Source organism: Argentina silus (genome assembly GCF_951799395.1).
Source record: "Argentina silus genome assembly, chromosome: 2".
NCBI lineage: Eukaryota > Metazoa > Chordata > Actinopteri > Argentiniformes > Argentinidae > Argentina > Argentina silus.
The window spans coordinates 26424665-26448657 of NC_139656.1; the positions used below are offsets into that span (position 1 = coordinate 26424665).

At 43.0% G+C, this 23993-nt stretch overlaps 3 protein-coding genes across 3 annotated transcripts; 2 read left to right on the top strand and 1 right to left on the bottom strand.

The window, feature by feature from the left end:
* The first annotated feature begins 3181 nt into the window (after positions 1 to 3181).
* Positions 3182 to 9269, top strand: micu2 (mitochondrial calcium uptake 2). Its single transcript, XM_083664836.1, has 12 exons — positions 3182 to 3382; positions 4139 to 4268; positions 4499 to 4530; positions 4617 to 4692; positions 4840 to 4887; positions 5555 to 5637; positions 6802 to 6858; positions 7105 to 7202; positions 7338 to 7509; positions 7715 to 7823; positions 7955 to 8112; positions 8558 to 9269. Exons 1-12 carry the CDS (start codon positions 3185 to 3187, stop codon positions 8657 to 8659), a joined length of 1263 nt encoding a protein of 420 aa, XP_083520962.1. The 5' UTR covers positions 3182 to 3184; the 3' UTR covers positions 8660 to 9269.
* Positions 9270 to 9410: 141 nt separating this feature from the next.
* On the bottom strand, positions 9411 to 12475 carry LOC310801157 (interferon regulatory factor 2-binding protein 1-like). Its single transcript, XM_083665151.1, has 2 exons — positions 10462 to 12475; positions 9411 to 10335 (listed from the first exon to the last, which is right to left on the bottom strand). Exon 1 carries the CDS (start codon positions 12278 to 12280, stop codon positions 10487 to 10489), a length of 1794 nt encoding a protein of 597 aa, XP_083521277.1. The 5' UTR covers positions 12281 to 12475; the 3' UTR covers positions 9411 to 10335; positions 10462 to 10486.
* A 651-nt stretch (positions 12476 to 13126) lies between these two features.
* Positions 13127 to 23803, top strand: LOC310801282 (cation channel sperm-associated auxiliary subunit gamma-like; the record flags this gene model as incomplete). Its single annotated transcript, XM_083665276.1, has 26 exons — positions 13127 to 13390; positions 13588 to 13641; positions 13743 to 13890; positions 14060 to 14183; positions 14579 to 14651; positions 15018 to 15173; positions 15266 to 15437; positions 15697 to 15834; positions 15964 to 16029; positions 16786 to 16833; positions 16922 to 17051; positions 17131 to 17245; positions 17387 to 17548; positions 18004 to 18122; positions 18280 to 18493; positions 18692 to 18754; positions 18841 to 19042; positions 19353 to 19465; positions 19898 to 19978; positions 20134 to 20190; positions 20964 to 21120; positions 22282 to 22345; positions 22471 to 22569; positions 22808 to 22909; positions 23057 to 23138; positions 23660 to 23803. 26 exons carry the CDS (start codon positions 13127 to 13129, stop codon positions 23801 to 23803), a joined length of 3147 nt encoding a protein of 1048 aa, XP_083521402.1.
* Between the last annotated feature and the right edge of the window lie 190 nt (positions 23804 to 23993).

Below are 23993 nucleotides of genomic sequence, written 5' to 3' on the forward strand. Positions count from 1 at the left end.
ATCTTTGTATGTATACCAATAAATTCTATGCTCTAATAAAACAGTTCTCTGGACTGAAGTGGGTCAAGATGAAAACAGTTGTATTAATATACAAAAATTAATATAGGGAAAAACATCTGTCGATTACAATATTGCTGTTTATTCCATTTAAATTAAAAATATGCAAATTAGGAGCCACTATTTAAGGGTAGTGTAGTACACCAATATCTAGTGACATTTAACATACATTTTACAGGACATACAGTAGGTACCTTGGTTGTGTCTTTACTGTATATATACAGTATGTGTGTATTTCATTTAATTGGTCATACGGGTTTGCTATCAACAGAGGAGTTTTTTCTATTAGTAGTTAGATACTGTCTAGCAAATTGATTATTTCAAAAACAGTCCTGTTGCGAGGGAAACGCTACATTAACTTCCTCTGGCTAACTGGCTTGGATAACAACAAACAAAGAACTAGCCTGTATTCTAGTTTATTTGGCAACTATGAAGCTGTGGTTAGACTGGTATCCAGGCTACACATGTTTAAGCTGTGACTCTTGGGCTGTGACTTCAAAGATAAATACAAAACCATCCTTCCATTCATTTTTACATGAATTGCTATAGCATATTTTTTAAGAATCAATCTTTTCAAATGGGCTACTTTTGAGTATGTTTACAGGTCAGGCATTATCTAAAATGTTCCACATTATGGGTCTTACAAAATGCACCTCCCTGCTTAAAGTGGTCTACAACCAAATTTCTGTAAGTAATAGTGAAACCTCAAGCCTTATTCTCAAAAGATCGATAACCAGTACATTAATTTAAAAATGACCTCACTGGAGTCACAATAGAGTTCATTTGACTCAGGATGCAAATACTGGCATTCATTGACTTAAGGCATTATAGTGTCATGACGCAAGTAGCGGTAATGCATCTTAACTGCATCTTGTTGGTTAGACACATTTAACACACTTAACTATTGGTGAGACATGAATATTTCATGAGGTGTGCATTATGTTTTTCCCCCCGCAAATGACAAGCTGTAAAAAGTGGTTAACATAGGTGCAATTTCATGCTAGACTCCCCTATGTAGGCTTTAAGAAGTGACTTAATACCTAAAACGATTTATTTGCACTTACTGTAGCAATTTCATTGTACCGTTTCATGTATCTTTCATTGCAATACATTATTATTACTTAAATACTATGAGATCATTTATTGTTTTCTTCTGTGTAAAGGGGGAGGTATTGCTTTGCCCATTGCAAGTGTAGCCTACTGTATTGTCAATTAAAGTGTTCATTTACAGATCAGAAAAAAAATCATCACATGATAAAACAAATCAGTTTGTATCAATATCAGATACAGAATGTTTTATTAGGCAATTACCTATTAAACACACAGAAATCAGGCAGCGTAAATCTCTGGACCTCATGGCTGATGATATTGTGTTTTTCTTGTCTCTGATAAAATGTTAAAGTGTACCTTTACAATACCTATACCTTGCTGCTATGACATTTCTCTATGTAAACCTCCTTACTTGCTGATGCAAAATTGACGTGAACATTGGTGTATGCTTGATACAGAGGTGTGAAGATGAGAGTTTTGAAAGGTCATCATCAACAGCCACAGATGAGTAGATAATTGATCTATTCTCGATAATGTTATAGTACAGTATAGGAGAAATGCAAAAATTCCTGATGTTCAATTAAATGTTTTAAACTGAAAGTCGATATGCTTGATTGAGTAGAGAATGTTAAGAGTTCCCTGTGTTAGCTACATCAAAATAGAGTCAAAAAGATATTTTTTTGAGTGAATGACCCAAACCCCTTTCCCCAAAAACAACCCTCGCCAGAGAGTACAGCTCTTGAGACAGGTGTGGACTGGAGGTCGATGCTCTTGATTTTAGGGGGTATAGATACTGTCATTATAACATATTTTAATTCATGGACTTAATCCATATGACCAGCTACATGCTCCATGCTCTAATTCCAACTTCCAAATGTTTTTGTGCATTTATCACATGGAGCAAATTTCAAGGGTCATGACTGCATATGTCAGGTGTCATGACACTTTTATCTAGGCAAAATTGTATTGTTATGTAAACGACTTCAACTGTTTTATGTTTTTGTAAGAAGAAAATAAATTGTTTGTGTCTTCCATACCTTATAGTATTCTTAAAGCCACCCGGGGATCGTGAGAATCACATATCATACTGTAGCTCTGACAACTAAGTGAGTTAGCAATGATAGACGTCAACTGAAGGGCTGGTCTTTTAAAAACTGTGTTTCTGTTAGAGGTATTAACGCTTCTGATCAGTAAGCTTGAAATATTTGCTTATGTACAGTATGTTGGTACAAATAAAACATTTTTATGCTGTATTCTGTAGCCCCCTCATCGCGGATCAATGAAATGCTGAAACTCATCTGAGCTACTTGCAGTTTTCAAGAGAGGTGTGAATGGACATATTGATGATGTGAAAAATAAGAATTCATGCAACTTTTGTTTTGCACTAAAGCACTGCCCCATTGCACAGTGTAAAACGCTAGTGGTGACGCAGGGTCTATAAGAAATATACATGTATACAGTATTGCACAAAGTCTGCACAACTCAATGTATGTCTTTTAAGAATGTAAATTTTAATTCTGATTTGTTAATTAAATAGACTGGAGTAACATCTGCCAATATCTGTCTGTTGAAATATGAAATATGGTATTGTCTCATAAACTCTGTTCATCCCTTAATATTGCCACTGTCTTTTTTATTATATTGCTGCACATTTACAAACAAATTAATTAGCAAACGTGCAAGGACTGGCTGTTGGCTACATTGTTAGGCTACTTTGAACATATGTGTTTTGTGTTGGGAATGTACAGATACACAATTCCTGAAATAATGTATGTAAAATAGAATCAAACAGATTGACACACTCCTGTTTTAATATCAAACAATCCTCTACGATTTGTGTCTTCTTCTGGGTACACTGCTCAGCTGTCAGCTGTAGGGAGAAATGCTTGTAATGTGCAGTACAAGACACCATACAGAAGAAAACATGGAACATTTCATTCGGTATTTCAAAACAAGATATACAAAATATGTCTTAGAATAGAAATGAACAACTCCATAAGATCACTACACATCCCACAATCCTTTGAGGTTACAGCCTGCTCAGTGGGTGTGACCGACTGAAACAGAAGTTAGAAAGATGGCCAGCTGGGGACGGGTTGGTGTTGTTGTCTTGAAAAACTTTTTGAAGAGGCCTTGGCTGAGCAGAGGTTTGACCCTTCATCGTGCTGTGGGGACCGGTGTTTTGGGGTCTCTAGTCGGAAGCGGACTGATATGTTACCACTATGAACCGAGCATGAAGTTGTTACCCTTCACCGTTCACGCCAAGGAGGAAAAGGTAAAGTAGTCAGGTAACGTTAGCTAGCTAGCTATCCTAACGAGGGATTGGTAGCTAAGCTAAACCAGTTATCAACAGAGTGGCAGGAGTGGCAGTGGAGTATCATTATCATTATCATTAGTCCTGATGGTCTTGCACGATCATTTAGCCTTTACTTGCATGACGCATTTTTTGTTTGTTTGTGTGGGTGTGGTGTGGTGTGAAGCAGGCAAGCTCATTCCTCAAATGTAGGCAGGTGCAGATGCTAGAACATTGACCAGTGAAAGCAAATTACATACTGGCTATTTGCATTTACTGTCACCCGTGTCAAAGCCTGACAGTGCATATGAGGAGGTAGCCCGAACAGCCGTTAGGGGTCGCTGTTTCGTACCTGTTGTTTGTAAAACAGTGACCTCTGGCGGCTGTTCGGGCTAAAATGAGTAGGCAAGGGTAGGAAATGACTGGTCAGATAGAATATTTGCTCTAGACTACTGAGCCATATATGTATCAATGACCGAGATGCAGCCATGCTCTCATGGCTCTCTGACATCATAACACATATGCACACACAATCATCCATCTGCTGTTTATATTGTTTATACTGTTTATACTGTATATTTTTTAGTACTTCTATTTTATTTTATTGTATTTTAAAACTTATTGTATTGTTGCACTACTCTGTGGCACTGTCACTTTTGCATTTCACAGTATACTTGTATGCACGTGACAAATAAAGAATCTTGATCTTGAACTTTGTTCTACCTGTGCTGTTTTTAGGAAACTTCAGTGCCCCATTTGTCTGCCAGACGGAAACGCTTCAACCAGTTTGCCTCAATGATGTACGAGCAGGAACCGTACATGACACCAAGAGACTTCCTCTTCTCTGTGATGCTGGAGAATGTTGATTGTAAGAAACTATGATGAAGCTAAGTGTCCTGTCCATAGAAATAGAATGAATCATATGGTCCTGTCCATAGAAATAGAATGAATCATATGGTCTTGTCCATGCTGCAACATGTCGAATGTGAGGGGACAGAGTTGTGGTCACTGTTATGTTATTAGACAAGTTGATCTGTGTTTGATTAACCTTAATGCCAGCATGATGTTCTTTTTTTTTTTCGTTTCTTGTTCTTGTAGGCAAGTTGAACAAAAAGGTTTTAACCAAGAAGGTGAGTGTTTGCTTTGTTGATAATGCCATTGAATGTCTTTTCCTGCTTTGGTTTTTATGTCTTTGTTTTTCATGTGATACTTGTAGGAGGTGGATGAGATGCTGCTCGTTGCCTCCCGAGCAGAAGCAGGCAACAGCCTGTTTAGAAACTTCGGAGACGATGGTATATTCAACTCCTCACCAAGACATGTTATGATAAGAGCTCTATCAAAATTCTGAAGTATCTGAAGTGCTGGGCAGTGATGCTTTAGACATTAAATTATGTAAAAAAAAAAAAAAAAAAAAAAAAAGGGTTCTTTGTCACTTGCAGGTCTGATATCCTACACAGAGTACCTGTTCCTGCTGACGATTCTGACCAGTAAGTTGCAGACCCAACATGACACGTCTTGTCTGAATCTGTCTCCCTCCCCCCCACCCCACCTCCCTCTCTGTGTTCTGCAGTTGGACCACCAGCATCCTCTAAGCATTGCTTCCCTGTGGAAGTAGGGTTGATAAGACAAGGCCACAGTAGTGTGTGTGTGTGTGTGTGTGTGTGTGTGTGTGTGAGTGTGTGAGTGTGTGAGTGAGTGAGATGTCAGGCATTTTTCTGCATGCACAGTACAGTTGTGCCCTGCTGTCCTCTCTTTGTGGGCCAGCATTACTATGATGTTTGTGTTGGCGCACTGTGATGAGCTGGCTCAGTTATGGATTGTGGAGTTGCCAAGGTACATGGTATATTCGGGCATAGCATATGCTACTGTGTGTTGACGCATCCAGGTTTCTGTGTTTTCTAATCCACAGAATAGGTCAGGAAAGAATGTTGAATGTCATGACTTTGAATTTGTGGAATCTTCGATGCCCTCCAAGGTATAGTGCAGTGTCAATGTTGTGGCAGGAATAAGCAACAGTGTTTGCCCCTCAGCAGACACTGAACTTTATCTTGTTGAGTGGACAGTGATCCATACTTGTCATTGTTCTGTTCTCAGGCAGCATCCAGATAAGCATGTGATGTATTTTGTTATTTAAGGTGCACTGTGTTATTTCAGAGCCACGCACAGGATTTCATATAGCTTTCAAAATGCTTGATATTGATGGCAATGAGCAGGTGGACAAAAAGGAGTTTCTCAAGGTATGTAATTTATTATTGGGTTCTTCTCTAGAGATAGAATGAAAGCATAAACAGAGTTTCATTATTTATTCTAATGTATTCAGTCTGATATATTGTATATCAACTATGTTTTCTTTATATCAAGTATGTACACTGTTATGCCAGCCTTATGTGGGCGTCACACAATATGAGGTTTTCAAATTAGGAGTATTCCCGTTCTAAAGATGTCTAGATATTTCACTAGTTTCTTGAAGAGATTGTTGGGGATTTGTATGGGCAGTGTTTGGAAGAAGTAAAGTTTAGCCAGTTGGAAATATGTCTTAGTTCAAACAATAACTGTGCACTATAGCCTTACTACTCTAGCAATTATGATAGAGCAGGCCGAGAGGAATCAGTTTTTTTTGTGTAAAGTAATATTTCATCTAAGTACAGTAATATGGTATGATCAATTTCCTCAATTCACACTACACACTACAAATCAAGTCATGTGATCTTATTGCAATAGCCGACAGCTCAATTGTAAGAGAAAAATGCTGCATAAAAGGTAGAGAACAGATTGAAATGTTCTATTGCCATTCCATCACGTCTGCTCTTCATGTGCCGTGTGTTTTGATGCACTTTCTCAGCACCAGTCTCAATTGGTTGGACCTTACTTTATGACTTAAATTAATATGCTTTATCTTGATCTAAAATACAATAACACCCTTGACCTTTACAATCTTGCACTGTTCTGTAGATTCACTAATTGATAGCAGGCTGGTGTGGATATCAGCTACACTGACAACCAGGATTAGAGTTAGATTCCTCTGGTGTGTTCTTACTGTGATGAAGAGGTATAGTCTGTACTGCATGTCAGCATGTCATGCACCACTGGTGTTAGTTTGGCTTGGCTCATGGATCATTGTTAGCTCATTGTTCTTACTTCTCTGGTTTTGTGTTAGATAATGGAGCATACTGCAATTGGTACTTTGTAAGCTTTTTATTAATAAAATGTTCTCTGTTATTGCTGACATTTATTGGATTATTCAGATGAATAAGAGGTATGTACGTGTGTGTGTGTTATCTTAATCGGTTGTTCCCTGCATTACAAGAAATAGTCTGCGGCAAATATTCTCAATACATGTTTTTACTTTTGGCAATATATTACAAGGGAATAATTGAGGGTGTTTTTCTTTCATGCCAAAGCTCAAGAAAATCATTGGGAAAATGAAAGGCAAAGTTCCCATGGAAGGCGTCATGGAGGTGAGTCAACACAAGTCATTTACTTTCTTTATAAGGGGGGGAAAGCTCATTAGTGATGTACTGTAAACATGTTATGAATTGAATGGTCTTTACAAATATCTTGTAAAAGCTTTTAGCCTGGCATTGTATGACCATGTAAACCATTGTGCACTAACCGGAGAATGTTGGTGTTTACTCATAGTTCATGCATGAATCGACTTGCAGTAATAACAATGTCAAGCGTTGAAACTTGATGTCATCTTACAGAAACCAGCCACTGAGGGGGATGGTGTGAACACTACACTGCAGGCTTTCTTCTTTGGGAGAAATGGAGAAAACAAGCTTCAGTATAAGGGGTTTCAAAGGTACAATGTCTGTGGTTTGCTGTTACCATAGTCACCTAAAATGGTGTCATTCTACTTTACTGGCGTCTCTTATCCTCTTTGGAATCATGCATTGACAGTCTGCTTCATTTGACCCTCACTGTCCTCCTCTTTTAGGTTTATGGAGGACCTACAGTCTGAGGTGCACGAGATGGAGTTCCTGCAGTTTTCAAGGGGCATGGACACGATGAGGAGGGAGGATTTTGCAGAGTGGCTGCTGCACTACACCAACGAGGAAGACAACGAGGCCTACTGGGAGAACATGAGGAAGAGAATTCCTGCTGGCCAGGTAATAAAGGACAGGAATAGTTAAAAAGTGATATGATGAATATACTTTTGTTTCATATAGCGATTGAACAAGACATTTGTCCTTGCCCCCTAAATGATTGAATTGCTTTTAAGTTGTTTTTATGTCTATGAACTACTGTCACTTTGCACATGTGGTGTAATTTCATTTTTGGGATTAAAACTGTTTGTTTTCAATTCTCTTTTAGAGCATCTCATTTGAAGAGTTCAAAGCTTTCTGTCTCTTCAGCAACAATCTGGAGGATTTTGCCTTCTCTGTGAAAATGATAAGTGAATCCAACCGTCCAATAGGAATGGGTAATTTCCTTCGACTGTGTTTTTATTTAATCAAGAAGTAGTATTTGCTATGAAACAACATCCAGAAAGATGTTTTAAACTAATCACTTCAACCTAAATATACTTAACATTTCCCGACCATTCTTTTGCAGTCCAATTTAAGCGAGCTGTGAAGATTGCAACAGGCCACGATCTCTCAGAGAATGTGCTGGACACCGTGTTTAAGATCTTTGATCTGGACGGTGATAACTGCCTGAGTCAAAACGAGTTCATCGGAGTGATGGAGGACAGAGTACTGCGAGGGTTGAAGGTAGAGGTCTAATTTATCTAATTGATGGATTAACACATTGGTTGCAGTCAATATTGACAATTGCAACAGGCAATTGGCTGAATAGGAAAAATAAAAATGACAATGCAGTTGAGGCATGATTGGACGATTTTGAAATGGTGACAAGTGCCATACCAAGTGAATTGGATCAAAATTCCTGTTTTCAAGCCAGAGTGTGGTGCAACCTAATAATAATAATAATAATAATGCAATGTGATTGCTGCCGTCCCTGAGTTCATGTATGCCCTTTGACTGCTTGGGATGGAAATCTCCCATTTGTGTCTTCTGTCCAGTTTTTCCCTCTTTGCCTACTCCAACTCTCTTTCCTACTGTCTCAATCAAATATAAAAGGAGGGTGGAATTATTCTTTTCTATTTTCCATATTTGATTGATCCATAACATTATTGTGATGTCCTTATATTCTCAGGTGCAGCCCCAGCAGGGCTTCGGGGGTTACTGGAAGTGTGTGAAGAGGGAAACTCTGAAGGGAGCTCAAGAGGCCCTCCGAGACACAGGGAGCCCGTTCTGAGGATCCATGCTGTTGGATGGGGAGACTCCTTGTTCACTGGCAGACTCTGTGTAAAACACAGATGGCTGACCACTGGCTGCCCACTTGATTGGTGAATGATGGTAATGTGGTCTAAATAAACTCAGAAACTAAACCACATCAATGTAAGGGGAATATACCACATACAATGTTTTTCAGGTTTCCCTTTCATTCATGCCAAGGAATGTGTTTATACATGTGTACACGTTTTGTTTACTTTGTGTTGAAATAATACATGATCTATGGGTGTGTTTTTTGTTTACATGTTTATATCTTAATTAGGAATTAGTTAGTGATGCCTACGCTCACAGGGTGTGCTTTATACAAGTCCATGCATATTTTAATATAAAATGTCTGTCTATTTTTTGGGAATGTTTGCATTTTTTATACTCTCTTGCTGCTGAAATTCAGCATGTTTACAGATTGAGCTGGTTTTACTGTGGTATCATTTGGAATTCAATTTAGATTTCTTAAAATGCCTAATCTGGGTTAGGGTTAGTGTTAGTCACACAGGTAGGAATAGTGTGGGTGTCCTGTCATCAGAAATGTATGCATGTATTAACAAATAAATGACACAAGAAGTGCAACACTTTCCCTGGTCTCTGTGAAATTTGTGGAACAAAGATTTTTGACAACAGAAAAGTGTCTATAAGGAAGGAAAACATGGAGGAGTAATTACCATCAGAAAGAGAGCCAGCCAGACAAAGAAAAATCACAACATCAACAACTATTCTGTAATTTATTATAGTTGACCCCTTAAGATCACATTTGAGTATGTGGGTTAACCATTGAAGCATGTGATGCTAATTATCTTAATACCTTATATATATTTGAGGAATTCAGAAAGAAAATATTAGAGACGAAACCAACCAACTTACTTCTGTGGTAGATGGAAGAAACAGAGTGTCTGATGCCAAAGGTTATCAGTGAATACAGCATACATACATAAGCTACAATACAGTAAAATTACATATAGCACGAAGCCATCTTTGGTCTTCTCATCACTTACTATAAACTCATACATATAAATTTGTATTGTATCAAAAATAGAAATTACATAGCCATTGAAAGTAAATTCACATTTTTGACATACAATATGTAATAAAGGAGCATACATAGGAGACGTGTGTGATTACAATTTTCAAACCTTTGCTTTAAGGACCTACTGGTTTTGCCATATTTTGAACAATCTTGTTATTCTGTCCAAATAATTGCATGGGTCTGACACCCCATCTACTATCAATATTGGTATCATTCACTTGTATGACAGTATGCAACTAAATATTTTTAATATAATATATAGAAACACATATGAAACGCTGAGATTGTCATTTTAAAACAGACCTGTGCTTTCAATCCTGGGCTTTTAAAACAAGGCCTCATGAACAGCCTCTGTGGCCTCTGCTGCGTTGGGCATGGAGAATGATTTCTGTAGGACTTTCTCTAGTTTAATTGTACTAATAACCCCTGCAGGTGAGCCCAGCCCAAACAGACCGGCATGTGGCCCCCTCTTCAAAAAGGTGATGCTGTTGCCGTCCGGATTTCATGGAAGTTCTGTTGCTTTGCTGCACCTCAGAGGCACATGTGATGACCTGCCGCTAAATTGACCTCCAGGTGAGAGAGATCAGGGAAGTGCCATAAAAGTGTTGTTTGATCCGCTGTGGAGGAATAGGATAATTATTTTAAAAACCTTTTCATGAGGAGAAACTGCCACAACTGTTACCTCAAAACAGCTCTACAGAAAATGTATTGGGCTAATTAAAGAGCTATGTTGTTGGTCTCACCTTTCACCTCCATTAGACCAGAGGGTCAGGGGTCGTTTTCCTTCTTCACTGTCACATCACCGTCTCCAGCCAGGATGGTGGAGATCTCTCCCTGCATGAAGGCCCAGGGCACGGTGGACCCAGCCAGGGGACAACGCTCTCCACTGGGGCAGTACACTTCCCCTCCAGGGCCCTGGCTGCGGATGGACCCACGCGTGCAGGGGAAGCAGAATTTGTGGTGTGGGACAGAGGGGCACTGGACAAAGTGAGTGTCCTCCAGACGCTCTCTGCAGAGGGTGCAGCAGAGCAGAGCACCAGAGGGGCCACTCCCAGACTCCCCTGCAGTGGTGGTGCTCGGCCCCCCTGCATTGGCACCCTGCCCCATGGCTGCCTGGGAGACTGCTGCAGAGGCTGAGGAAGGGCTGCCACTGGTGGGACGCCCTGCTGCAGATGAGTGGGCTGCAGACATGCTGGGGCCATCTCTGGACATCTGGCTGGAGCTCAGGCTGTCAGCCACTCCCATGAGCGCTGAGATGGGCGAGGGCTGGCTGTGTGAGCGGGGCGGGCCCTCCTGGGGGTTGGACATACCAGAGAGGGGCTCCATCCCTGGGTATGCACCTCTGGGCCAGGGGTCCCTCGCTGGGTGATCTCCCATGGACCTCCCTTCACCCTCTCCATTCTCTGACCCCGGGGATGCTTTGCGTCGCCTCGTGGTGCTTTTTGGAGGTGCGGAGCGGCCTGCAGGCGCCATTGACATCCCTGCGTCGGGGTAAGACTGCGGTAGCACCTCTGGCATGGGAGGCTCCTTAAATGAGCGCACGCCGTCACTCAGGAGCTCTGTGAGTGCACGCCAGTCCCCGGCGCCCTGCCGCCTCTCATATTCCACATAGCGCAGTCCAGAGTTCACCGCTTTACCTGCATCTTTGGCTGAGTCACGGAACATCTGCCTGACAAGCTCCGGAATTCCAGAGAAGACAATTCCAGAGCCACTTGTGTACTCCACAAACACCTTCAGCTCAAATTCAGGACCAGTCCCTGCATCGAAAGCTAGGATGCGTCCTACCAGATTATGGTCTTTCCTGAAGCGCACGCTGAAGGGGGCACAGCCACAGAGGGTCACCAGGACGTCCCGCACTGCTTTGGGGCGGTTTGGCCAGCCTTCGGCCCGACTCCTAGCACTCTCAGCGAGCTCAGCCATAACCTCCCCATTCCTCCAGACTCCTGCCTCCAGACCAACCAGAGCCGAGGCGCCAACCCCCACACCCAATGACATGGCTGATACTGCCTGCCGCCTCCCAACATCACCCATTATAGGGCCAGAGGAGACAACCAGAGGGGGGCCTCCAGCTCGGGAACCTGAAACTGGGGCCAATAAGCCATGAGGAGTCCCCACTAACCCCTGGGCTATCAAGGCATGGGGTATGGTCCCATGTAAAGCAGGTCCAGCCATTGCCCGTCTAGTATTAGGACTCTGCCTGCTTCCCTCTGACATACTCACATCCTCAGCTCTGTGCAGACCATTGGGGAGGCGAGGGGAAACACCATATTCTCCCCTCCCCCTGTCTAAACGCTCTGCATGCTGCCTCCCTCCTTCCATAGGCCCACCTGAGCTGGGTTTGACTTGCTGCGGGCCAGGGGACCTGCCGTCTAAAACCCCATGGGTGCTCTTCAGCTGCCTAGCAGTCTCAATTAGGACCTCAATCCTGTCTGCTCCGTCGTAGTTAACGCATCCCCGGCACACTGCCTCGCTGAATTCCCAGAGCATTGCCCATGGCATCTTGGGCAGATCGCAAAGGTAGCACCATTGCCGTCTGGAGGATGCCTGCGAGGCGGAGGACATGTTGTTTAAAGGCCCTCGTACAAACTTTCTGAGCGGCCAACGCGTTTCAGTCTTTGGTTTTCAAGGATTATTTAATATTCAGTTACTTCGAACCACATGCCTCAAATATGTTGTAACGGATGAAACTGAGCTCGAAACGTTTTTGTTGATTCTAGCTTTTTAAAGTTAGCGACGTTTTCTTTCTCGGGCTGTCCGTGTCGGTCTGCCTGGGAGGAAGTAAAATGTGTTGAGGACACCGGATACACCTACGCGGCACTGTCTGTGCATTCTGGGAGTTGTAGTTGAATCGGTTTCCTAAAACTGTGACCCGAAGTATACTCTGGTAGTCTGTGCTCGCCACCCGCAGCCAGCATGTGACTGTATGTTCAAACTCTCACAGTTGTCAAACACACTTCAGCGTACTACGTGATGAATGCATATTATTTTCATACCCCAATTATAAGACTGGGCGAAAATAAACATCCTAGTCAACCAAATGTACTTCCTAGGCCCTAGCCCTCTGACATGCCCTCGTGAGACAGCTGCTGCCTACCGTTAGAACCGTGCTCCGGAGGCCCGGTGGCCTGTCTGAGTTGTGCTTGATTAGAGAAGAAAGGCCGAAATTGAAGCGAAAGTAAGCACCCCTCCCTCTCTCTTTAATATGATAGTTGCTGATAACTGGTATCTTTTTTAGTAAAAGCTAGCTATGTACTTAGCGGTGGAAAGTGCTGTGTAACGTGATGGACATGATCGTCCAAATAAAGCTAGCTAGTACATAGCTACCATCCACGGTGAAGCAGATTAACGTTTGCCGCTTATACCTGAAATGTTTTATACTGACACTTATCTGAACTAAGTTTCACCCAAATGCCGTGGCTTTTACAGATGAGGACCATCCACGTCTCCCTCATGCTGAGCCTTTTCTTTGGGAAGGTGCTAGGAGGAGATCCACGGTGTGAATGGGGCGTTCGTCTTTGTGATATTGGCGACCCCCTCGAACCGACCTCTACCTGCAACTTCGACAGTTCTCTGACCTCTCTGTCAGGTAGTATAGAGGTGCAGGAATTCAGCACCAAAGTTCAAGCCATTATGGAGACTCTGACTGACCAGCCAGTGGACACCCAGGGTGACATTGTGAGTTCAGTGCCAGTGTTTAGATTTTAGAAGATAGTTCAGGGCCTTGCAGTGCTCTTCAATGCAGGTCATGGTGGACATTGGACAGTAGATTATTGTTTCATTATATTTGCCAACGTTCAGTGAGCCCACGGGTGTTGCTTTGATACTGGTTTCATTGTGTTTATGGTGTAATGTTTCTTTCTACGCTGTAGAATTACCTTGGCTTTCCTTACTACCTACGTGTAGACTTACTCTGTGGTTCAAAGGTAAACAAACCCCACCGTTATGCTTTGATATAACTTAGTTGAAGCACACACATGTCTGTCTATCTAAGACAGAATATGAAACGTCACTTCTGTTCCTACAGGAGTCTTCCAAACGTGCCATTCAGGAGGCCTTGCTCACAGGGTTGACCCCCAACATTGTTCTGACCTTCCAGGAGCCTATCCACCCTACACGGCTCAAACCTCAGAGACTGCAGATCATCCTCACCACAGCCCCTCTTCTGGACAATGGTGTGTACAGTATGTTGTGTGATTGCTTTGTCTTGCATTATAGTTTGAACAAAGCCATGTTTCGGGGATGTTTCCTAGTATTGACATGTGCTTTCTGCTGTTTGGGCTTTCTTGTTTAATGTGTAGCATTTGTATTCTCAGTCTATAACTTGAGTGTGTGCCCCTGCAGTGCCCTGTGACAGTGACATATGCCAACTGGGTTGGTACGCTCCCATGCCCATCCTAAATGGGTCAGTAGTATACCGGGTTAAAGTAGTGTCCAATGGCCAGGGTCAACTGGTGCCTGAGAGAAGGTCAGTGACAGCAGGGTTTGTATGTCTGGGGGGGAAAGGCCTAAACAACATCATCCTACATCAGTCTTGCTTCACTATACAGCCATAACTCACAAATTCACCATTCAGTGTAATACAGTAAGATATCTATACATGATTTTAGCAGCTATGCTTTTAGCCATATATTTTAACCATTCGTATTGTACAATCTTCAATATCTTTGTAATGTCTTTGTCTACCACACTATAACCTCTCCAGCGTGTATATAGCAGATGAGGAGTAGCACAGTATGTATAATGGCCACCATAGGAACTAGCCTATAGCTTTACTCCTGTTTTGTAAGATCCTCTCTCTCTACATGAGTGCTGTATTGCATGTTGTGTTTCTGTCTGTGTGGATGCCCTGTGCCTGAGCAGCTATGCAGTAAACGTGAATGGCTATGTGAGGACCACTGAGAGAGGAGAGACAGAGATTTCCATTGGTATGGAGGTGAGGGACAGAGTGACCTGCAAAGATGAAGAGAAACAGGGAGCGGAAGATGATGCACACATGTAGACATTAAGAGATAGATGCGTTGGTTATTCTGTGTGAAAAATGGTACAGTGAAGTTGTCTAATGTTTTTTTTATTTTTTATATATATATATATATAGGCCTAACACTAAGAGGTGACTTGAGGTGGAGCAATTTCTGACACAATGACATTAGTTTCATGGACATTTATTTCAAATATTTGTTGATTTCTGTGTGTGTGTGTGTGTGTGTGTGTGTGTGTGTGTGTGTGTGTGTGTGTGTGTGTGTGTGTGTGTGTGTGTGTGTGTGTGTGTGTGTGTGTGTGTGTGTGTGTGTGTGTGTAGATGCCAACCCTGGAGGACATGCTGTCTCTGGGTAGTCCTTCTCGTCCTCTGTGGGCTGTGATAGATCGCACTCCGGTGCTGATCCTGCCAGGCATCCCTGGTTTTAAGGCCGTACTGATGACCGCCACAGAGTTCCATCACACCTCCCTCATTGAGGTAAAACAAGACAAATGTAGCGTGTGAGTGAGAGAAAACATAGATATATTTTCACACGCACGGTGTGTGTGCATGTTTTTCGCTGTATGTAGGTGGGTATAGAGAGCTGCTGGGCAGGCTCTCTGAACTGTCCCCAGGTGGAGTTCTCCTCCATGATCCTGGAGGCCATCTCCACAGAGAGCTCTCTGTTCATCCGCCAGAACCAGCTGCTGCACCACTTTGTGGGCAACTTCTCCCTCCTGCCCCTCAGTGTACCCCCCTCAGGTACCACTAGCAGTATGAGAAGAGCTACCAATGCTCTCTGATAGTTCAACTGTGTAGCCTATTCCTGCCCCTCTGGCACTCTCTTCAGGTTGGTAGATGCTATAACCCTGGCTTCTTGTTATCTGTTAGGGTTAGGGTTAGGGTTAGGGTTAGGATTAGGGTTAGGGTTAGAGGAAGAAAGGATACAAGTGCTTTAGTCAAAATGTGCCATTGAAGTGGGTGTGGTAACCTCTCTGCCTTGGGCTCTAACATGTGGCAGACTCATGGCACCAAGTGCTACGCTCAGTGTGTGTGTCCCGGATGGTGCCTGTGTCCATCCCCCACCAGGGCAGAGAATTCTTCTACGTTCTGGGAGGAGGCTGGCAGAAGGGAACCCTCTACAGGGCTGAGGTCCACGGTCAGTTACAAACGTCCATTTTTGTATCGCTGTGTTATTTTTGCTAGCACACCTGATGCCTGGGCTCTGCGTTGACAGTGAACCCAGCGTGTGTCTCTATGCCTCCTGCTCTCTGTGTCTGTCTTCTAGACGGTGATGTGTCGTTTACCCAGCTGCTGGACTCAAAAGGCCGCACTGCTTGCGAGTTCATGAGAAGTGAGTGACCAATCAGCCTTCAGCATGAATCTTACAGTCAAAGCCACAATCTGTAATTGGTGAAGCCGTTTCTGGATATATACATGTATGATATGTCCCCATTGCCTCTCAAAGAATATTATTTATAGATGCCTCTTGAACTTAATACAACTGTCTTACCCCATCATAGCCCAAAATATAAGGCAGTTCTATTCCAATGTTTACAAACAACAGGGATGTAAACAAACACTGTATAGCTTAAATATATATTTAAAACACCCATGATGATGTCACAGGCTGTCAGCCCTTGCATCCAGAGTGCTGTCTATGACTTTTAGGGTGGTAACATTGCCCCTCAGCTCTATGTGGCGGGCCTTACAGTTAGTTGTATTTTGAATTATAGATTGTGGCTTTAAGAGTGAATTACCATCAGGGTTTATTATGAAGTTTCATACGAGATGCAACTGACTACTTACACTGATAGCAGGTACTGTACTGAGCTGTTTCCCATTCAAGTGAGTGCTCCACAGGTCCTGCCTGCCAGGTGAAGTGGGCAGCCCAGTATTCAATGCACAACTTGACTGACATCGTTCTTGTTGAACTGCTGCCTCATAAAACACAGGCACGCTCCTATCATCTCCTCATATTAGGTATGAGGATATATTGCTCATATTTCTATCAAATTGTTTTTCGGAAATTCAATTCCAGAGACTCCTTATCATTTTCATGTAACAGTGTCAAATGTACATGTAATAAGGCTGTGTCTGGTCTTTACAGATACGATTTTCCAACTCGGAGACACCATTCCCAAGTATATCCCCAAAGGTACAGTTTTGTCACATTTTGCATAGTTTGCATGTAGCATTTTATGTTTTGCCTGCCCTCTGAAGTTAGTAACAGTGAGTTTGTGCAGGCAGTGGAGACTCCTTCACGGCTGTGACTAAGATGCAGGAGAACACCACTGTGACTCTAGAGCTGAGGGGCATGGTCTTCAACCCAATCAGTGGCACCCTCTACATCTGGGGCAACGCTCTATTCTGCTCGTGAGTACTCCGCTGTGTGTACTACTGTCTACATCCACAAGTGCCTCTAATGCCACTATCTGCTGTCTGTGTCCAACAGTCAAGATGTGGGGAACAGCTACCTGTTCTTTACTGGATTTCCCTTGGATCAGATGATCAAGTATTTCACTCTGTCATACCACGGAGAGTTTGCCTTTGTCACTGAGACCGAAGAGGTATTTAAGTGTTTCGATTGATTATCGTGTGTGCGTGTGTGTGTGTGTGTGCAAGTGTGTTTGCATGCATAAATGTGTTCATGTATGATAATGAAACGCTCCCGCATCCGTTCATGAATGGTGTGTGTTTGTGTATTCCAGCTGTGGTGGGGACAGGAGGGGGTGGACATGGTGATGAGGGTTAGGCCCTCCCTGGGCTGGCAGGCCTTCTCCAGTCTCCAGGCTCTGAAGGGCCACATCTCCTATTCCATGAACTATAGCCTGCTCACTGTCTTCTACGACTGGGACAAGCAACTGCAGGAGGTAGCCCTGGGACAACCCTGAACCATAAACAGTTAGCAGTAATACAGTATGTGGATTGTGCCAGAATCAAAATGACTTGTCTTGCAGTTAGAGCAGGAATTCTGATTAATTCTAGATTTTGATTATTATTATTGCCTGTTATTTTTTTGGTATTTTCTCTATGTATTTCTTTCTCATTGTGCAAACAAGGATTTCTTCAGGCAAATTAAAATAAATTGTACTTTCTAAATGGTGAACCCAATCAGAAAAAAACCCATTGAATTAAAGCTGAGAATCTCTACTTTGACCCCATAGTAATTGTTTGATTTCAAATCCAAACTGTTGGAGTATAGAGCTAAAAGAAGACAAAATTCTTCCTCTTTCCAATACTTATGGAGGGCACTGTATTATATTATTATATTAAATGTACCGTTGTGTTCCGCTGTGAGATGTAAAGACTGTTTCTGTGTGCTTAGGTGGTTTACACAGTGGACGTGGAGGGAAAGGGTTCTGTGGTGAAGAGAACACTGCCTGTGCCAGAGGTCCTCTCCTACAGCCACTTGTCTACCAGCCCCCGAAAAGTCCATCACTTAGAGTACTGTGTGTGTGTGTGTGTGTGTGTGTGTGTGTGTGTGTGCGTGCGTGCGTGCGTGTGTGCATGCTGAATGAGTGTAAGACTTGCCGCAATGTTTTCTCTTTAAACTGCGTATCATTTTCTCCTGACCCTCTCTCTTCCTGTCTGTCTTCCCTAGCTCATTCAGTGCGTTCTCCTTCCCTCTTTCCTGTCCCTTCTTCTGGGAGCACATGGAGGACCTGCCCCACCCAGAGCCCTACAACCGCATCCAGTACTACCTGGCCAGGCCCCCCCTAGTGCCTACCTCCTCTGGCCTGCACACCACCACCTCCCTGGCTACCTACCAGGCTCTTCTGCACCACCTCCTCCACCTACATTCAGACTATATCATGGTAAACCAAACCACACTGCTCCCTCAAATTCCTTACTTTTGCACTGCTATCCGGACACGCATGCGCGCACACACACACACACACACACCTAATGTATGGTGCTGTTAACACCTGCATGCTCTTCTCAGTGCCGTTGGTATGGCTTTGATGAATGATTTGACAGTACTGACCTTTACGTTTGACTTGACCTTTGGCCAGGATATTGGAGACCCCGTCCACAACCCAACCTGGCGCTGGTGGAAGAACAAGGTTGTGTACGAGGTAAGACAACTCTTTATCCCTATAAGAGGAACAGTTCCTATTTATGTGTACGTCTCTGACACTGATTCTGTCGTATGGGCCCACAGGACTACTACTTCTACATGGCCAGTAACGGAGTGTCCTCCACGGGCTTCAACGTGGAGATGGAGGGCTACTCCAGACCCTATATGAGCTCAGAGATCACCGTCCCAGACAAGGTGTACCTGGACAAGGGCTCCTCCTTCTCTTTCTCCATCTACATCGCCAGCGGCTCCTCTGAGCACCTCTCTGTAGAAAAGGAGCCCAGAGGTGGGACACAAGACAGGCTCACACAGTTGTCATTCATGGTGAATGTCCACACACACTAGAGTCAGGGCTCCAATTACACATCAACGTTGATCAACGCTTGGGGAGGCTCCCTGATTTGATATGGCAATGTCCACTCCAGGCATCCCTGCAATTCAGACCCTGATTGTGATAATCAAGACCAGGGCCTCCAAGACCTCCCTCTTTTCACAGTCCTTCCTCACATCATTTACAATACTACTGGCCACTGCTAGCTGCTCCCTGCTTGAGTCATGATGGTTAAAGCTTCAGTTTCATGTGTTTGCCCCTTCAGACCTCGCTGACATAAATTTCATCTGGCTCTCGGCTGAGGTGTCTGACAATCACTATATCCATGTGTCGTTGACCAGGAACGAGCTCTTCAACAGAGGGGCTGTGGTCTATAAGGTACACAGACTAAGGCCCTTCACATCCTGACATGCTACAATATGCCCTTCACTATGTCACCCAAACCTGGCCTTAGTGGGAGTGAATTTACTGAATAAAGTATTTGATATTATTTCATTTCAGCAAATCATACGGCTGCAAGGCGTAGCTCTGAGATGGTTGATGCAAAGTAAAGCCAATGGTTATGTACTGTCGGTTTTCGACGCTCTTTCTATTGGCCTTGATGAAGGCCAAGTTTGACACGTTGGTCCACCAGTCCTTTCGCGCATTTGGGCGGAAGTGTCTGGGAACGAGACTACTCTCATTACCTCCCTCAATCTTCTAACAATCTCCTTTGTACGACTGGATTCCTTTTATAGATATGCTTTCATCATGGCTGGTAACAGTGGCTCTACAATGTGAAATGATGTGTCCTCTCTCACGGTTCTCCAGGTGACAGTGAAGGACAGGGGGATGTTTCCTGGTCAGGAGCTGGCGGGGGAGGGCCTGCTCTCTTTCAACCTCCTGCTACGGGTGAGGCATGAACCTGGAACAGTGTGTGGGTTATATGGGACGAAGAGTAAATGAACGTGTTCCTACAGTATGAATGTGAAGAGTTTTAGTTGAGTGTCACAACCTCAACATCATCATCATCTGCTGTGTTTAACTGGTATCATGTGTGAGTGCAGGTGGGCGGGTCAGCGATGCAGTGCTACCAGCAGAAAGACACGGGGATTGCCCTGAGGGTCAGTATCAACGTGCCTAGGCTCTAGGATGTCCTGGTTTATGCACCTAATACAGTATGATTGCATTGAATTCAGCGTCCATATACAGTAGGTCACCAGAACTAAAGGCCCTTGAGCCATCAAAGGCTGTGGACACGTCTGATATTAACAATTTTTAATTTTTGAGATTTTTGTTATCTGAACATGATGATCAAATGATTTGATCGCAGTGCATAATATACAAAAATATGTCTCTTATCTTTTATAAATAGTCTAGTGTGTGCACTTCAGGTGGCCGGATTGCATCAACAGAGCAGAAATCTGAACACTATCGCATCCCTGACTACATCCGGATGTGGTCAGGAATATCTGATCACAATCAGTTCACAACACGTCTTTTGATTGTCTACACCTGTCGAAGGATATGAGCAGCATCAGAATGTGTTCTGGATATAGATAGCTTGTTAATACCATGTGAAGAATTTTATTGCAAAACGCTATATCCTCTATATATTCTCTTCCATAATGTGATTGCTGTCATGACATAAAAAATAAAAAAAAGACAAAAAAAATAAAAAGACAGTAGCTATATTAAGTTATTTGCTTACATAATAATCATATTCTTGATGTTGTAATCAACCCTGATGGTTTAGATGTGTAAATGTGACATGTCCAAATATTTAGCTCATGGATATATAGCTTTTTGGAATGAAACACAAAATTCAAGTGTGACCACTGCCAAATGTCTCCTATGCCAATGTCTCCTATGCCAATGTCCCCTTTGCTCCACTCAGGGTCAGCACAGAATGCCTATCTTCATCGGCTGCCGTCCGGGGAACCGCCTGGCCTTTGACATCACCACCACTCTGGAGCAGTGCGCCCGCCTCAACAAGCGCTACTTCAACTGCCCCAACCCTGACCCCATCATGCCCTGCTTCTACTACGAAGACTGTGAGACTCTGAACTTACTCACTGTGTAAATGTGGATAGTGCGTAGGCTACATTACATATACTGTAGGTAACAGACAAACATTATCTGTCGACACTGTACTGTACTATAGTCAGAGCTCAACAGATACAGTGCCCTGCATAAGTAATGGGACAGTGAAGCATTCTTTCTTCTCTTGACTTTACACTCCAAACATTTAGATTTTAAATGAATGAAACAATTACTAAGAGGTTAAAGTAGAGATTTTCTTCTTCTTTTATTTGATGGTATTTGTGTACATATTGGTTTCACCATTCAGAAATACTTTTTATGCATAGTCCCCCTTTTTCAGGGTTGGCATTATTTTCTTATATTTTCTTTGCTAAAAAGGAATTCTCTAAAAAATTATAATTAATTTTATATATATATATATATATATATATATTGGCAGATATATCGGTTATCTGTGAATTTTGCCCCCCTTAAATCGGCATCGGTATTGGACCCAGTATCGGTTGGGCCCAATCATCACTTATGGCTGTAGTGCTGTTGTATATTGTTATACACTCACCGGCCACTTTATTAGGTACACCTTGCTAGTACTGGGTTGGGCCCCCTTTTGTAGCCCATCTGCTTCAAGGTTCGACGTGTTGTGCGTTCAGAGATGGTCTTCTGCCAACCTTGGTTGTAACGAGTGGTTATTTAAGTTACTGTTGCCTTTCTATCATCTCGAACCAGTCTGGCCATTCTCCTTTGACCTCTGGCATCAACAAGGCATTTTCGCACAGAGAACTGCTGCTCACTGGATATTTTCTCTTTTTCTGACCATTCTCTGTAAACCCTAGAGATGGTTGTGCGTGAAAATCCCAGTAGATCAGCAGTTTCTGAAATACTCAGACCAACCCGTCTGGCACCAACAACCATGCCACGTTCAAAGTCATTTAAATCTTCTTTCTTCCCCATTCTGATGCTCGGTTTGAACTTCAGCAGGTCGTCTTGACCATGTTTACATGCCTAAATGCATTGAGTTGCTGCCATGTGATTGGCTGATTAGATACTTGCGTTACTAAGCAGTTGAACAGGTGTACCTAATAAAGTGGCCGGTGAGTGTATATTGTGTACTGGTCATACATCTTTCTACCCCTGTGATCTCTTGATTTCCTCATTTTTGTCTGCCCCTGTAGTGTTCTATCCTTTTTTCCTGATCCAGGATATGGTTTCTGGAGAGTCCGAGAGATTCCTTGGAAGGTGACTCTTTTCCTCATCAATCGATCTTGTACTGTTTTTTTTCACACCCCTTCTGTGTTTTTTTTAAACATGAATAGTTGTTGTACAACAAGGCTGATATGTTCACTCTGTTTTTCACACCACAGCTATACCTTTAAGGTCGTTGGCGGAGGAGCCTACTCTAAAGATAACATACGCCTCTACTCTCCAGAGGAGGTGCTAATGTACAACAGCCTCAACTATAGGTAATTACACTGAAGCTAAACAAATATTATTCCCAAATTCGTTAGGCTATATGCCTCCTGCATTCAGCTCCTAGCTCTCCACATTGCACCATATTATTACATTTTTAATGATGAATCGCCATCACCTCGAATCTCCAAGGCAAGACGCGTGCAGGCAAATATCCAAACTATTGACTTTCTGGTTACAAAAATCCCTTTAACAGATTCTGAATTTCCCCCTGGTTTCTCTGTATGTCAGCTCCCAGAGGACGCTGGTCTGGATGTTTGATGACATCGACAGCTCTGTCAACATAACTGAAGAGGGATTTGTGGTGATGCACGGCACTAGAAACAGGATTCGGTATCAGTCCATCATGTTCTGTCCTCTTTTCCCTGTCTTTCACCTTCACCATCTCTCTGTGAGTGTACTAACAGGAGGTGTGCATATGTTATTGTCTCCTCAAACTGGTAATTATTGGTCCTATTGTTGATCTGTGTTGTGGTTCAGGTGGATGTGTCAGAGAAACTCCCCTTGTGGCGATCTGTCGGCTCAGGGTCTGCAAGCACCGGAGTACTACTTTGTCATCGAGGTCTCAAATAAGTATGTTTTAGTGTTCATGTCTCGTGAGTTAAATGGATATCAGAATGTATGTATATACAGTACATATGTATTGTATTATAAATACAGGCGCATACCTCTTCTCACATCTGACAGTATGCGTACTTTAACCAAACAGTGTTGTGTGTTCCAATGTAGGGGTATAGATTTGAGTACATACTGTGACTATGCCTTGCGGTTTACACTTCATGTGCATGGATTCCCGCTGGATCCCACCCGAGGCTTATTCTTCATGCTGGCAAGTGTGTTTCTTCAACTCCCACAAAAATAGATCTACCATTGCCACAGTGCCATATATATACATACACACGCACGCAGTACTATGCGCAAGTAATGGGACAGTGAAGCATTTTTTCTTCTTTTGACTCTACACTCCCAAAGTTTAGATTTGAATTCAAATAAATTACTGAGGTGATTGGCACTGTATATATGAATGGGAAAATCAAAATGCAAATGCAAAATGCAAACTCTTCTTGGCTCTTCTTCCTCCAGATGACTCTAGTCACCATTCTAGGAATCCTCTTCTGCTTCATTGTGTACAACTGCTGCGGCCCAGGACTCAAACACCTGATGAAAGCAGCCTACCACGCCACCAAGCACAGGAGCCATGTGGAACATGGTAAAGCACAGTTTTAAGCACCAAAAAGTTGTGTTTGTCATGACAGCAATCACAACACAATCAATGTCTCAATGGTATTGTAAGTTGGCAGCTTATGGTGGTACATATTTTCCAGGATCAAATGTCTCCCTGGCACAGTGAACCGATGGTGGGGGATGGATATCACATTTCAAGAAGACAAGCTTCAACAAATAAATCACTACCCAA